Consider the following 17771-nt stretch of genomic DNA (forward strand, 5'->3'; position numbering starts at 1 on the left):
TGCCAGGCTATGGGGATATCATAAAAGCATACAAGACATCATCAACAAAAAAAAGTAAATTTTTCTCAAGTAGTTTGTATTCGTGTCAGGAAGTTCTTAAACCAAAAACTGGATACAAAACGTTAAAGACGAAGAGATGTACAGAATGAAAACAGGAAGAATTTACATCTGTCTGAAGTAGTTAAAGTCAATTTCAGGGAGATACTTTCCTGTCGACTTAAAAGGGAGAAGTGTTTGCCAGAAGAACAAAAGCATTCCAACAGTGGGAACAGCTCGTACAGAGAACTGGAGAGGCGAGCAGCACGGAACGTTGAGAAGTACAGGCCAAGAGTGTGTAGGGTGGGGTGAGAAGTTGAAGGGAGGATGTCAACATTACAAGCTCAAGAGGAAGGAGGGGCTTGCTGTGGGTGCCGAACGTATCGGAACTGGTGCTGTACTTTGGTCACCAGGCAGGAAACGGCGGCTCTGCAACCGCTGAAATAACTTTCCACACAACTTGTAAGAGACATGTTTGGGACCAGAACTCGAGACTCCTGACTTCAAGGTGAACCACCCCTGGTTGTGAAGGGGCTACTCTGCCACGTTAGCTCCGAAAGCAGAATTATATCAAGAGTTCATTTTCCGAGTAGCTTATTCCCTGTCCTACTTGAGTTTCCCATTTCCTCTCAGCCCCAAAATGCCCGAGGATGTTTCCTGCCTCCCAGAAACCACCCTTCACTAAGCAGCCGCGTAAACTAGCCGCAAGGCTCCCAAGAAGCCTGCGCGCACAAACCCTCGGAGACCACAAGTCCCAGCATGCAAAGCTCCTGTTAGAAGAGGGCCACTGAGTGGACCAGCATGCAACGCTCTGCGAAGGGGGCGGGGCTCTCTTGAGGAGCGGCCCACTGGTAGCGTCCCCTAGGCAACTCCAATTCCGTGACAGAATACACTTCCGCTTCCGCCTCTGAGCCCTGGAACCGCGAGTTCGCGCGGCTTCGTCGCGGTGACGCCATTGGCCTGCGACTGCGCGGGTCCCGAGTTTCCGCCGGCTGGCCCCACTTCGGTGTGAGTCTCGAGAGCTGCCCGTTGTCGCTGCTCCTTGTCGTCTGCGCCCTCTCACCTGGGAGCAAAGGGGAAAGCGGCGAGATGACAGACCGCTACACCATCCACAGTCAGCTAGAGCATCTGCAGTCCAAGTACATCGGCACGGGCCACGCCGACACCACCAAGTGGGAGTGGCTGGTGAACCAGCATCGCGACTCCTACTGCTCCTACATGGGCCACTTCGACCTGCTCAACTACTTCGCCATTGCCGAGAATGAGAGCAAAGCGCGAGTCCGCTTCAACTTGATGGAGAAGATGCTGCAGCCTTGCGGCCCGCCAGCGGACAAGCCAGAGGAGAACTGAGACCCCGCCGTGTCACCGCTGTGTGGGAGCATCTCTACCTGCGTTCCACCGGTTTGCCGTCATTCCCGCGTGTTCCTGCCCCAAGTGGACCGGCTCTCCGTGACTTCTGCTTCTCATGTTTTCCTTGTACAGAGGTGCTTACCGGGGCTTCCCGCCTGACCTGCCTTCCTGTGGACCTTGTTTTCTGTGAAACAGCGTTGGGAGACCGTCACGACCCCTGAGAACTGTGACCGGACCATGGAGAGATCCTAAGGCCGGCAAACGTTAGAGGAGATGGAACTGTAGTGAGACGGATGTAGAGGCTCCATTTTGGCTAGTTGGTTGTCGTTGTTGCTTTTTCCATAAAGTTTAGAAATGTTTCAGTGTTTTGGTGTGGTCTGCTTGTGTTCTAGTGGAGGGGTCCGGGAAAGGCTCTGGGACTTTGGTTTCCGGGGAGACGGGGCTGAGGTGGGAGAATAAAGAAAGGGAGGGTTAGGGAAGGGTTGGGCCGTAGCACAGGGCTAAAGTTCATTGCCAGACCCTTAAATGCGACCTGCACAACGTTTATAATATTACCCAATTCCGACTTCTCGGAAGAGCTTTTTTCAGGCCCATAACGCTTTCGATGTTGAGGTTTGTGATAATTTTATCCCTTCTTTTTCTCCCATTCAAAAAAAAAAATCTTTGCTGACATTGCCCTCTCCTTTCTCTGTAAATTGCATCCTCTTTTTCTTTTGGGACTTTGTGGACATATCTTGAGAATTGACAATTTGTCAAAAGAGTTCTTTCATTCATTCAACATTCAACAAATATTTGTTGAGCTCTGTGTAGCAGGGATTTCTCCCTGTTTCTCTCTTATGTTACACTGGTTCTGTGGGTAGGAGGCAAACTTAGATATAAATAAGCAAATGTTTGAAGGTGCTGTGGAGAATGGGAGTAGCAGTCGAGCTGCAGTTTTAAATAAGATGCTCATGTTAAGACTATTGAGAAGGTGACATTTGATCAGAGACTTTAAGGAAGTGAGGGAAATAGCCATGCAGAAAACTCGGAAAGTTACTTTCCAAGCAGAAGGAACTGCCAGTGCAGCGTTCCTAATGCAGGGATTGTGTCTGGCTTACTGGAAGAGCAGCAAAAAACAAGTATGGCTGAAGGGAGTGAGCCAGGGGAAGAGTAGAGGGATAGGTTATGGAGGGGAAACAGAAAAGAGTAGAGCCTGATAGGCCAATGTAAGGACTTGTCGCTTTTACCCTGAGGAGATGGAGATCCATTGGAAGATTACTAAGTGATATGATCTGACATATTTTAGATCAGTGGGTCTCAAACATTTTGGCCTTGGAACACCATTACATCCTTAAAAATTCTTGAATTCTCACAGAGCTTTTGTTTTTGAGGGTTATTAAAATAACAGTAATGAAACTATTACATTGTTAACAAAAGCATTTTTTATGAAAAATGTTTTCCAAAACAACAATTTTGCAGATGTCTTCAATGTCTGGCTTAATATAAGACAGCTGGATTCTTTTACCTGCTTCTGCAGTCAGGCTATTGAGATGTAAAGTTTTGGTTGAATTATGAAAAACCCCACTTCACAAAAACATATAGTAACGGAGAAGTATTTTAATAGCCTTTTCAAATAATTGTGGATATTCTTTGATACTTTAGCAAAACCCAACATGTGGTAATTTCTTAAAAGGTAGTTACAACATGGAATCTGGTCAATGAACTTTTCACTCTCTATTACATTAAAATTCATTCATCTCTCTTGAACTTTGAATGGATCTTTTACCCACACATGATTTTGTAACATCTTGCACTGGTCATTTGGAAAGTATTGGCTCACTGAGTTATACAGTCCATCTGTGTTGACACATTTCTTTGTACGTATCAAAATATGTACTTTCTACATATTATTAGTATCATTGCTGATTTCATCAGGAAATCTTACAGTATTAGATAGCTGAAAAACTGATGGCGTAAATTTTCCACAATTTTAAGTTTTTTCTTGATAGCTTAAATTTGGTCACTGGTAGCAAATACTGGCTGTTGTTTTCCTTGAAGTGATGGGCCCATGTGGTTCATTTTCAAGAAAATATCTGTCAAATACCCAATTCTGAATAACTGTAGTTTGTTGATCTTTCAACTAAAAATGGTGTTCCTTGAGAAAAAAGCAAGTTCACTTTGCAACTCAAATAATAAGTGCTTTTTCTTGAGAAAACCATTGTACTTTAGTGGCAGCAGAAATGCTTTATGCATTATACCAATTTTGTCATGTGAAATATTTAAAAAGATATGTCCTCACGGGCTAAGATTTAAAAAATTAGTTCTTTTTATTGCTTCATCAAGGACAGCCTTCAGTGAAACTGAATTGATTTTTTTTTTGGTTTTGTTTGTTTTTATTGAGTATATGTCAGTGCGGAACACAATGACTGCTAGTAGCTTGGGGCCACCATCTTGATTAATGCTTGGTGCTAGTTGTTTTACTCGCTATTGTTTTTGTACCATCTGTACAAATGTTAACACGGTGAAAATGGCAAATAAAATCTTAGTATTATTATGAAGATAGTGTTGACATCACAGATTCTCGGAAATTCCTTTTCCACCATATTCACTTCAAAAAAAATGGACAGACTGACAGATTAAACGATAGTTATTTAGACTTGAGTATTTGGCAGAAATTCTCAAAAAATGAATGAGATGGGCCATGACTTTAAAGGAAAACAACTGAACTGCTGTTTCAGAGGATCTCTTCAGTTGCTGTATTGAGACCAGACATAGATAATGTAACAGAATAGATTGTAATTGTCAGTAACGAAATACAAGTATTTAGAGACAGTCAACCTGTAAATCCCCACCCTTACAAAAGTGGCATGAGAGTGAGCCCATGTCTCCCTAATTAGAGTCTGAAGCAGTAGAACAAGAGAGAGACAGCGTGCAGTGGAAGTAGAGAGGAAGGGACTAGATAAGTGGTACGGGGTAGCTTATATAAAGAATCAAATGAGAAGTGTGGACGATAGGAACCACAGGAACTTCTGAAGGAAGTCTGTAACTTAAAGGCCTCCATGAACTGATCTGGATTTATATTAGGGTTCATGAGGACAAGGATTTTGGTCTGTGTAATTACCTGAAATATCTCAAGTGTCTAGAGTGGTGCCCAGCACGTCCCAAGTATTCAATAAATGTTGAGTGTTGAGTATGGAAAGATAGGACTTAATCCAGATAGTATACTAATTCATGTTTTAGGTAGTCTTCAACTTCACCAGAATAGGTCATACCAAAGAAAAGAGATATTTGAAAACATGCTTCTTAGATAGCAGTAATAGCTAACATATTAATAGCTTTTATGGTACGCTAAGTCTTGTATCTTATGTGATTTCTGGGAAGTATTATCTTTGTTTTACAGATGAAACAGTTTCGGAAAAGCAATTTGCCCTGGGTCACACAATTACCATGTAGCTAAGCCATGATTTGAACTAGGTCTTTCTAGTTCCAAAGTACAAAGTCTTAAATATACTGTTGCCCAAGCAGGTCTAGTATATGAAAACTGTATTAGAATAATTTGAAATAAGGTACTGTCTCATAAAAAAAATGGAAGTTTTAGAAGTTTAGTGGGTTATAATGAAGGAATATCAGGCCAGTGTGAAAGTTCTTATATAACTCTTAAGTTAAAAATTGTGGTTTGAAATATATTGAATAAAGATAACTTTAAATGGAAGAATAATAATTTGTGTGGAAAAACCCATTCAAGGATTTGAAAAGTAAACAAAATGCAGTCTAAATAAGTTTAATTGAACCCGTTATTTTTCTGTTCTGGTATAAAATAATATTTACATCAAACACAGGAGGGCAGCAGATGATGCTCTGATAGAAATTGCTAATGGAAAGAGCTCTAAACTTGTAGATTTCTGCTAATGGGAGAAAATCAATTCTTTTTTTATTTATTTACAGGGATGTAATTAGAAAGCCCCTTGGTGAACTATTAAGTGATCAACATGTTTATCTTTGACAAATATGTAGTGAATACTACAGATCACAGTATTACACTTACAAGGATGGGACCACGTAAGGACCCTACCCTTAAAAGGATACTGGCTAGGGAAGTAAATTCAGCACCACCTGCATAACTCTGATTTGTCATGGCAAGAGATGAGTGCTAAAGAAATATATATAAAAAAGGCAATAGAGTTTACAAGGAGAGTTTACAAACTGCCAGTGAGGGAGTTGGATGAGGACATTGCCGAGAAAGGCTTTTGAACAGGACCTTGAGTGGCAAGTAGGATTTATATGTGTTAAGACAAGAGCAAGGCATTATGAGCCTCTGAGGATATGACCAGCTGCCCTAGCAGGGGCAGAATTCAAACCACTCATTCCTATTTAAAACCTTTCCACTGCTTCCAACAACGTGTGGCTTAGAGAGCCTTTCACTCTTTGGTCCCTGCTCTCTTCATAAGGCTGGGAATGTAAGTTAAGGTGTAAATCCTGGGATAACAATATTATCTCAATTAATCCTCACAACAACCCTGGAAAGGTTATTATCCCATTCTACCAATAAACAGACAGAAAGGGGAAGATTTTAGTTGTTCGCTTAAAATCACTCAGCTAGTAAGTGGTAGAGCAGGGATTTACACCCAGGTCTGATTTTAGCATCCATGTTCTTCACGGAGTAGGTCAAATTTTCCAAACTATATTGACAGAATTCTAATTCCATGAAAAGTTACAGATAGGGTTTTTTGGGGGGTGGGAGGAGTGAGGGAGGAATAAAAGGAAGGGAATATGTTGGTTAAATCAGTTTCAGAAATGCTCCACACCATGGAGGTTCATGTCCAGATTAATTTTTTTAAAGTTCAGCAGTAAAAATTTGCTTATCATTTTCTAAACTTCTTTGAATTTGGAGTTCTTTTTCTCAAGAAATACCAAGATAATTTTGATAAATCTTGGCGGGGAGAATACTGCTTTTGGCAATGAAAGAAATTTGAATAAAGAAATGATGCATTCAACCCTGGGCTTGAGGAAAATGAATTTGCTGGCTGTGTGTAGGTGGAACTCATAACCACAGACACCTTTCCTTTCCTTCTTAGTTATTATAACTCCCTCAGCTGAAAATAAATACATTTGTGAGTGAAGAGTTCTTTGTTCTCAGCTCTGATGCTTTTCACGTCTCCTAAACTAGCAACTTAAAGACATTAGAAAGAAAAGGGGTTTAATTATATTGCACAAATTAGTTATGAAGCTACCTAAGATTCATCCTTTTCCAGGGTAAGGACATGAGAAAAAAAAATGTTATGGAGCAACTTGGCCTTTTTTTTTTTAAACTAATTTTATTAGTGTCTGGAAGATACATATAGACAAAGCATCGGCAGTGAATGATTTGACAGCCAACAGTTGGTCTACTTCAGAGAGATGACAATTTGTTCCTAATTTAACTGGCTTTTTATCTCACATTCCACATTCCTTCAGGCTCCTCGTGTCCTTCATTTTCCTTACCTGCAGTACACACATCACACATACCTGCCCACTCAGTCACTTAGCACAGAAACAGTGAAAGCTGGAAAGGGGTGAGGGGTGCTGGTAGGAAATCAAGACCTGGCAGAATCCATCTCATCTCTCACTTGGCACAGATGGCCTGCTACAAATGGCCTTTTGAAGCTCTACCTCTTTGATCCGAGTTACCACAGAATCCTTCCTTTCCTCCACCTCCCTCATTTCCTATCCACTGTTCTCAGTTGTTATCTTGTTCCCCAGCCTTCCCTCTTATCACTCTATCCTCCTGCTTTAGTGAACCTTATCCTTTCTTCCTCCATGTTGCCTCACAAAAGCTGTGGCTTTCAAAACAGAAATGTTGTCATATCATTAAAAATGGGAAACAAATGAAGTAGGCAATTTTAGGGGTTGTGGTATATAGCATCAAAGAGTTTAGGGTGCTCACCTTCTCAGCTTTCCTTTCCTCTCCAAGCCCTCTACTAGCAAATCAAAGCCCTGCTGCTGGTTCTGGCCCACCATGGTCTATTTCAGAAATCTGCCATTTACAATGAGAATAATATCATAGTCCTCTCTCCTTCATCAATTCTGACATAGATCAAGTGATACTGTACTTTTTAGAAAAAATTATCTTTTTCTAATCAAAAATAGGAAAGGTATAAAGAAAAAATATGACATGGATATTCCTTCTACCTCAAATTGACAACTATTTATATTCTGTCAAATTTGCTTCCCTCTTTCCTATTTTTAAAATAATTTTGCAAATAATGTATGTAAATGTGGCCCTTCTGAGAAATGAAAGGAAGCACTACAGATAAAACTGTTTTCTTTGACCACTCCTCACCTAGTTTTTCCTCTCTCCTCATATCAACACCTTCCCTACCACCAAAATAATGACTTCTATGAGTGTTCTTTCAGTTACCCATTAGACCAAACATATGTCTCTTATCTCTCTCTCTCTGTCTCTCTCTCTCTATCTGACATAGAAGTATTTTGTGTTTTAAAAAATATACAAATGAAACCATTTGGCAATTCCTCATAAAAGCTGAACAAATAATTACTGTACAATTCAGCAGTTCCTTTCCTAGGTATATACCAAAGAAATTGAGAGCGAGGACTCAAACAGGTATTTGTATGCCAATGTTCAATGCAGTATTATTCAGAATAGCCAAAAGTGGAAACAACCCAAGTGCCCATCAACAGATGAATGAATAAACAAAATACGGCATATACATACAATGGATTATTATTCAAACATAAAAAGTGATGAAGTTCTGATCCATGTACAACATAGATGAATCTTGTAAACATTATAATACATGAAATATGCAACACACAAAAAGACACATATTGTGTGATTCGTTTATATGAGGTACACAGATTAAGTAAACTCATAGAAACTGAAAACTGATTAGAGATGATTGGGGTTGTGGGGAGGCACAATGGGGAATTATTGCTTAATAGTTACAGAATTTTTGTTCAAGAAACAAAAAAGTTTTGGAAAAGATAGTAGTGATGTGTGCACAATGTTGGGAATCTAATTAATGCCATTGAATTTTACACTTAAAATTATTAAAATGACAAATTTTATATGTATTTTACCACAATTTTAAAAAGTTAATAATGTACTATATCAAAACCTCAAATGAATGAAGTGTAGGGTATATGAATTGTCTCAATAAAGCTGTGTTTATGTATATAGAGTATATATAACTATGCTTTTTCACATATTATATATATTATTGAATTATAATTGACATACAATATTAACATTGGTTTCAGGTGTACAATTTAGTGATTCCACCATATTTGTGCACATTGCAAAATGGTCACATGCATTATATTTTTAAGATTTATCCTGTTTGAGATAGATAGACATGTAATTTGTTCCTTTGTAATGCTGCATCATAAGAATATGCCACACTTTATACAACCCTAATTAAAGGCACAGAGATTGTTCCCAGTGTTTCACTGTTTCAAACAGTGAGGCACTGAACGCCCTTAAACATGCCTCCTTAGGTGTGGGCAAATTGTCTTATCAGGGCGCAGATGTGCATCATGTGTTTTGAAAGGTGTAAGGTGTTATATAAATGTAAGGGTTCTTACTGTCAGAAACTTTACTCTTAGCCGATCATTTAATGAATGTTTCTTGAACCTGCACCAAGGCAAAAAGGGTCGTGGCCTCTGTGGAGCTTAACAGTCTGTGAGGAAGAAGACAAGCAATCAATTAATTAGAATGAGAGGTGACAAACTCTTGAACACTTTGGTCTCTGTCAGGCAGTTCCTTCTGCTCTGTAGTTTTTATCTGGACCCACCTCAGCTTCTCACTCCTCCTTCCTCCCACTTGCCGCCTTCCCCTCCCACTGTTTCCATTTGTTATTCAAACCCCCAGGCAGCATTTTAATCATCCCAAACTCTCTTTCAAGAGTCCTTCCTTTATCCTTAGTTACACTGTCCCACCTTGCAAAAGAAGTACAAGTCTTAGAAGAAATTTTTCTAAAAATGAGTTTAAGAGAGCAGAATGGATATTTTCCCGTGAAATTTAGGGCTTGAACATCTCTTATTGTGTCTTCTGCTAGGTTAACGTGAACATGAGATGGTGAAGTATTATTAAGCAAGGACAATGATTTTAGCTGATACTGTTCATCACGGAGCTTAACATTCAACACACTATTAATGCTTTAAAAATGTCTGTTGACTAACAACACTAGTAGGTTCTACCATCAGACCATGTAAAGCACAGTCCTAGACACTGAAGAGATATAAAGATGATAAAACATAAGGTCATAGTTAACAGGAAAAGCATAGTATACTAATGTATCTCCTGATTCCAGAATAGTGGGCACTCAATAACTTAATTTGTTGAATCCATGAATAAGTAAATAAATGGACAGATGAATAAACAAATACATAACAAGCAGTGAGGATTGGGTAAAGTTGAGATGGGCATAGAAAATGCTGAACGTAGATCGTTTATGACTTGGGATATGAGTAAGCAATGTGAAAAATATCAAACACCTGAATAACTTGACAATTTCACATAAAATGAAAACCTTAAGCTAAGTAAATCTCAAAATATATTTTTGATTTAATAAGCAATTTCACAATATCCATTTTTATAGGATTACGTGAGAATTCTTGCTCTTGGTTTCTTGGGGAAAGGATATTTTGCCAAACACAAAACATCTCCTGTATGTAGGAGAAAATAAGTATCAATTTGTAGAATATAAAATCTGAGATAAATACATCTCAGTCAGGACCCACTTTGGGGATGATGAGTACGATGTGCCAGCACAGAACTAAATATGCACCTTGTTTTCCAGTTAAATAAAAAAAAACTGTAATTATTAGAATCTGAATTATGAAAATATATTTATACTAGAGGTTGTAAGGTGACTTGACATTCATTTTTTTCTCTGTCTTTAAAATTCTCTCTGGTTTTTATCTCCCTTCCCCATTTATCTCCACTTGATTCTTGCTGTTCTGTCATAGGAAAATTAACAGATAATTAGTGTAATGATGCCAATACATCTTTAACCCTTTTCTCTCAGCCCTAGAACTTCTTTAGAATTCACATATTGACATGTGCTATTTAAATTTCACATACTCTGAAGTTCATGTCTTAGAGACACAAATTTTTAAGGTAGCAAATAAGACATATTTTTGTCAAGGATTCCAGAGTTTGATAGCACACATTTATTTTCATAAAATAAGCATTATTAATGGGAAATTGCTAAATAACTCTTATATACCAGTAAGTGTGGGCACAGGAGAAGCTGGTTGCAAGGGTTATTCATTTGTATTAGGAGCACTTGAGTATGTTTAAGGTACTAATTATATCTGAGCTGGTTGTTCATGCTTCTGTATCAAATCCCTTTTAAAAAATTTAAGGGTGATGAATTTATTTAACAAAAGTATTTTTTGAATGAGACCATAGATGTGGGTTTATTTATTATTCAAGCCAGTAATTTTGCTCACTACAAACTCTATAATGAAATTAAAAACTACAGCCCTACCTAGGCCAGGACTCTTGGAGATGCTTCTAGTAAGAAGGCAGATGAAACTGTCTGGACGCTGTTACCGGACAGCCATCCAAAGGGGACATCTTGCCCACAGCATCATGTGTGCTGTGAAAGGCCAGTGTTGCCTCCTAATAGTCCTCTCTAGAGAGTCAAAGTTTGGGCATAGTGGTTATTGGTTTTGTATTTCTGGAAGGATTATTTTAATTTTTATTTTATATATATATACATATATATATATATACACACACATATATAAATACACAGACACACACACACATTTCTAGACAGATAGATATAAATAGGAATAGGGACATAGATGTAGGTATCACCATACAGAAAGTTTCTTTGATATTCAAAGCCTGTAAAATTGCCTCAGACTTGTTGTTTGTCTGATTAGGGCTGCCTCATGCCTTTATGAAGATTATATTTATATGTATTCAGCTGACTCTTCCTCTGTAAATAAGGAGTTTGCCTTACAGGTAGGTAATTTTACAGATCTTTCAGATTCCTTTCCATCCTAATGTATCATCACTAATTTATACGAAAGTCCACTTCTGCTCCCAACACAAGGTCCTGAGCAATTAACAGGTAAAACCTGGCTCTCACTGGGTGTGCATGTTCATTTTTAAGTTTCAAATGCTAATATCACACCTGTAGAGATTTCTACTGAAACTCTTGTTTCCACTTAGCCTTTGATTTTTGAAATTCCAATTAGTATTAATAATAACTGGCTCATTTTTTTCAAGTATGCATGCAATAATACTGATTTTTAAGAGCTTTTTATGAGCTTTAGGGCTAGCTCTAAATTGCTGAAATCTTTCAGTTTTGGACTATTTGTGGGGGTGCTGAAACGTAATTTTGTATGTCCAGCACGTTAATAGTCAGCATCAGTGGGCTTATCTGCCATGTTAAGTACTGAAGTGAATACGGCATTGATTTGTACACCGAGTACTGTACCTAGGATGGCACATGTTTTCTTTGTTTTTTAGCCTAATCTCCTGAATATTTTCTGTTCCAGATTTCCACCAAGTAACTGAACCTTGAATATCAGTAGCACACAGTATGTAAACCTAAAAAGGATTTAATTCAAACTATTTTTTAATTTCTTTGTCAGTATCTTTAGTAACAGGTTTCTTGAAATAGCACTGCTGCTTCTAAGAGATAATGTTAAATCTTCATTCTAAATTGGTGTCATGGCTTAATTTTTGTAATGAGAGATTACGGTTTTCTAAAAGGATAGCATTTACCACAAAAATGTGGTTAATGAAAGTCCAAATTATATCTGTTGCAGTATCCTTACAGAAATTCCTCCTGACACAACCACTTACATGAAATTCATATTTAGCCCATTCAGGGTGTGCAGAGGAGTTGGCGTAGAGTGCCAGACTCACCTGGGCAAGGCTGGCAGAGGATTTTCCCCTCCTACCTAAGAGGAGCTTGAATGGAGAGAGAATTTTACTCATTTTCAGCACAGAGCTGGTATTTAGTAGGCATGCGATAAATATTTGTTGAAATGTGTGTTTATGCCTGGGGATTTGTCTTCTCTATTCTAAAACAGGATTATTTTAGTTGAAAAAGAAGGATGTTGAGATCCACACTATCTGAAGCAAAAAGAGAACTTAGGGGCTCATGTTACTCACCAGTCCAAGTACTTCTGTCTTGGTGCTTCATGATCCAGGACTCAAATATGTGACCAGAACTTTGTTTTTCTCTGTCTTAATTTCTTATTTCTGATTCCTCAGTGCTCCTTCCATTTCCTGAAGGCTGCCAATAGCTCCAGGGTCTGTATACTTTCAGATTCAAATCTTAGACCACCTCTGGACCAATCCTTTTAGCCAGGGGGATTAATACCTTGACTGATTTAGCCTTGGACATGTGTTCCACCGCTGGACTACAAGTGGAGTCAATGTCTCCAAAGGTACCTGACCTCACGGTAGGCAAGGGTGAGGACCCATTGAGAGAAACAGGGAAACGGTTATCAGGAGAAGAGTGAACAGATATGGGACAAAAATAAACCATAGTTGTCCCCTGTAGATACTTTTTCTATATGTTAAACATTCAATCAGTCAACTGCATGTTACATATTGCATTTCATTTATTTGAAAATGACCATTTCCCCCACCCCTCATTTTTATATTGCTTAAATTGGGGTTCATCATGTAAGCAGGGACTCTCTTCTGAAAGATATGGGTCTTCAACTTGGCATTTTGTTAAGTCTGTGACTGAAGTAAACAAAAAGGAAAAAGAGGGAGCTGTTCTAGAAGGAATAGAATAGATGATAGAAAGAAAGAAAGGAAGAAAGGAAGAAAAGAAGAAAGGAAGAAAGAAGGAAAGAGAGAGAGAGAGAGGGAGAAAGGAAGGAAGGAAGGAAGGAAGGAAGGAAGGAAGGAAGGAAGGAAGAAAGAAAGAAAGAAGAAAGAAAGAAAGAAAGAAAGAAAGAAAGAAAGAAAGAAAGAAAGAAAGAAAGAAAGAAAGAAAGAAAGAAAGAAAGAAAGAAAGAAAGGTTAAAACATGTACCTTAGGTGGCAGGATGCCCCTGGCCAGAATGAGTGGTTCAGGGAAAATCAAGAGTGCAAGGTTTTTAAGGAAATCTATGTTGGAGGCCAGATTGTGAAAGGCTCCCCTCCCCCAACCCCCAAATGCCAATGAAGGAGTCTAGACTCAATATTATGAGTACTGGGGTAATGAGGATATCTGAGCTGAAATTTACTTGCTCAAAATTACACTGTAAGAAGATTAACCTGGAATCAAAATGAAGAAAGGATTTTTGGATAGAGAGGAAAAAGTGAAGGAGATGGAAGGGGAAGGATATAGGATGGAGAAGAAGAGAGTTCTGTCATCTGTCATTGGAGAATGAAGAGAGAGCAAGTAATCTGAGAAAGAAATAGTAGGAGGATTCTGAATTCACCATCCCCAACAGACACACCAAATCTACAGCTACATACAGAACAATTTTCTCTGAAAAATTGTTGACCAACTCCTACTGACTGGGTGAACAAGAAAAAACCCACATCGAAGTGGGTAGGAGAGGCTGAGAAATAATTTCATCATAAGCCCCAACCCCAGTGTACCAACCCACAGTGAAAAGGTAGCTCAGACCCCAAGCTTCTCCTTGAGAAGTGAAGGGTTTGACGTACATCTGGTACCCTAACTTTTAAGAGCTGCCCCTGAGAACGAGCCCCCAAGACATCTAGCTTTGAAAGCCAATGGGGCTTGCATTCAAGACTATAGCAAAACTGAGAAATAGTTCTTAAAGTGCTGTCATGGACTCACCTAGCCCAGGTCTCAGTGCAGAGGCAGCTGACTGAAAAGCATCCAAACATTCTGTGAAAGAAACTTATTTACTTATCTTAAAGCATCCTCTGCAGAGACAGGCATCTAATTTAACACACATCTAGAGACTTATTGAAATACTCTCCAAAAATGGAGACCACTGGGCGCCATCTTGGTGCTCTCCCTCCGCCTCACTCCAGATCACCAGTATCTCCCCAAAACAAACTTGTACATTCATCTGGTACTCTGAATTTTGTGGCTGCCTCCCAGGAGATACCTCTAGATGACCAGGCTCCAGTGCCCAGCATGGTATGTATCACGCAGGTCCCACAGAACTGTAAAAAGCTGAGAAAAAGTTCTAAATAGCTACTCTGCTCTAGGACAGAGCAGAGAGGAAACAGGCTGAGGTATCCAGTACCTCTGTGAAAGAGGACTATTATTTTATCTTCATAGCTGTGACCTGAAGGGCAGGCTTCTAATTAAACCCACATCTGGGGTTGATTACAATCCAATTCAGAGAATGGAGAAGCTGGTGGGTGCCATCATCATGCTATCTGTCTGCTGTGCTCCAGCCCATTGGTGTCTTCAAGAAAGAAGATTATGACACATATCTGGAACTCAGGTTTTCTGTCTGCCACCCAGAGGACACATCCTTTGATAGACTAGCTCTGGTGCAAGTGGGACTTCTGTTCATGGGTTCAGTAGCAAAGAAAGAAATAGTTCTTTACTGGCTATTACTCCAGGGCTCAGCACAGAGAGGACAGACAGAAACACTCATTTTCCAGTCTTTCCCTGAAAGAAGTATATTTGATTACTTTAAAAACTGCTGGCTGAGGGTCTGGATTCCGATCAGCCTGAATCTAGGTGCTGAGTGAGATCCTCACTTTTGAGACACTGAAGGTCTTGGCACACCCTCAACTACTGGGAACCATTGAAAATAAAGTAGGCTGCTTGGACAATCACAAAGATTTGAGAGACAACCAAGAGCTGGGGCAGGGTTGAATGATAAGTTTCCCTTCCTACATGAGGCCACTCCTTCAAGACTGGGAAAGGTAGATGTTTTATCTAATGCACAGAAACCAAAAAAAAGAGAGTCAAAGAAAATGAAGAAACAGGAATACATTCTAAATGAAAGAACAAGATAAAACTTCAGGAAAAAAAGAACTTATAAAGCAATTAAACAATAGTCATAAAGATGTTCAAGGAGAAGAATGGATAAACAAAGTGAGAATTTCAACAAGGAGATAGAAAATATAAGAAAGTACCAAATAGAAGTCACAGATTTGAAGAATACAATAACTGAACTGAAAAATACAATAGAGGGATTCAACAGCAGACTAGAGAAAGTGGAAGAAACAATCAGTAAACTCAAAGACAGAAGAGTGGAACTCACCTAATCAGAGCAGCAAAAAGAAAAAAAAAAATGAAAAAGAGTGAAAATAGCTTAAGCACCTTATGGGATAACATTAAACAGATCAAAACTCTCATTATGGGGGTGCCTGAAAGAGAAGGAGGGGACAGAAAACTTACTTAAAAAATAATGGCTAAGAACTTCTCTTAACTGGGGAAGGGAACAGATATACAGATCCAGAAAGTCCAGAATTCCCAAACAAGATAAACCCAAAAAAACCAATTATATTGACATTATAATTAACATGTCAAAAGTTAAAGACAAGGAGAGAATCTCAAAAGCAGCCAGAGAATAACAACTTGCTATGTATGGAACCCACATAAGATCAATAGCAGATTTTTCAACAGAAAAGTTGCATGACAGAAGGGAGTGGCATAATGTATTCAAAGTGCTGAAAGGAATGAAAAAAAAACTGCTAAACAAAATACTCTATCTGGCAAAGTTGTCATTCAAACTTAAAGAGAGACAAAGAGTTTTCCAGACAAACAAAAGGTAAAGGAGTTTATCACCACTAGATCAGCCTCGCAAGAAATATTAAAGGGACTTCTACATGCTGAAATGAAAGGGCACTAGTTAATGACAGGAAAATATGAATTGTAAGTCTCACTGGTAAAGATAAATATATAGTGAAATTCAGAATAATATAATATTTTAAAGGTGGTGGGCTAATCACTTATAAAACTTGTATGAAGTTTAAAAGACAAAGGTAGTAAAAATAACTATAACTACAATAATTTGTTAAAGGATACACAAGATAAAAGATATAAATTGTGACATCAAAATCATAAAACATGAGGGAAGAGAATAAAAATATAAGGCTTTAGAAGATGTTCAAACTTAAATTGTTATCAACTTTAAAAAAGCTGTTATAAATATAAGTTGTTTTATGTAAACTCCATGGTAACCACAAAGCAAAAGCCTATAGTAGACATGTAAAAGAGAAAGCAAAAGGAATCTAGGCATACCACTATAGAAAAATCATCAAATCACAAAGGAAGAGAGCAAGAGAAGAAAAGGCAACAAAGGGATTACAAACTGCCACAAAACAATTAAGTTGGCAATAAGCACATGCTTGTTAATAATTACTTGATGTAAATGGACTAAATTCTCCAATTAAAAGACACAAAGTGGCTAATTGGATTAAAATATATATTTCTATACGCTGCCTACAAAAGATTTACTTCAGCTTTAAGGACACAGACTGAAAGTGAAGAGATGGAAAAAATATTCCATGGAAATGGAAGCCAAAACAAAGTTGGGGTAGTTATACTTATACCAGACAAAATAGACTTTAAAACAAAGACTGTAGTAAGAAACAAATAGTCATTATATAATGATAATATGGTCAATTCAACAAGAGGATATAATGTTTGTTAATATTTATGCAACCAACATAGGAACACCTAAATATATAAAACAAATATTAACAGATCTAAAGACAGAAATAGATAGCAATCCAATAGTGGTAGGGGATCTATCAATAGACAGATCATCCAGACAGAAAATCAATAAGGAAACATTGGCTGTAAACAAAACATTAGACCAGATGAACTCAACAGACATATTCAGAACATTCCAACCCAAAGCAACAAAATGCACATTTTTCTCAAGTGCATATGGAACATTCTCCAGGATAGATCATATATGAAGCTACAAAACAAGTCTTAATAAATTTAAGAAGATTGAAATTATATCAAGCATCTTTTCCAACCACAATGGTATGAAACTAGAAATCAACTACAAGAAGAAAACTGGAAAAATTCACAAATATGTGGAGATTAAACAACAGTACTGAAAAATCAGTAGTTCAAAAAAGAAATCAAAAGAGAAATAAAAAATATCTTGAGATAAATGGGAAGCACAACATTTCCAAATGTATGCAATACAGCAAAAAGAGTTCTAAGTGGGAGGTCCACAGCAATAAATGCCTTCATTAAGAAAAAAGAAAGACTGAAAAATGAACAAACGAACAAAAAACAACTTATTCTACACCTCAAAAAACCAGGAAAAAAAAAAAAAGAACAAATGAAGCCCAAAGTTAGTAGAAGGAAGGAAATAACAAAAATCAAGGAGAAAAATGAATGACATAGAGACTAAAAAGACAATAGAAAAGATAAATGAAACTAAGAGCCAATTTTGCGGGGGGAAAAGCAAAACTGTCAAATCTTTAGCTATACTTACCAAGAAGAAGAGATAATATGAATATATAAAATCAAAAACAAAAG

General features: G+C 38.0%; 1 protein-coding gene across 1 annotated transcript; it reads left to right on the forward strand.

The window, feature by feature from the left end:
* The first annotated feature begins 979 nt into the window (after positions 1–979).
* Positions 980–1748, forward strand: SF3B5 (splicing factor 3b subunit 5). Its single transcript, XM_010965672.3, has one exon. It carries the CDS (start codon positions 1126–1128, stop codon positions 1384–1386), a length of 261 nt encoding a protein of 86 aa, XP_010963974.1. The 5' UTR covers positions 980–1125; the 3' UTR covers positions 1387–1748.
* Positions 1749–17771: the final 16023 nt, after the last annotated feature.

This window comes from Camelus bactrianus, chromosome 8 (genome assembly GCF_048773025.1).
Source record: "Camelus bactrianus isolate YW-2024 breed Bactrian camel chromosome 8, ASM4877302v1, whole genome shotgun sequence".
Classification (NCBI taxonomy): Eukaryota; Metazoa; Chordata; class Mammalia; order Artiodactyla; family Camelidae; genus Camelus; species Camelus bactrianus.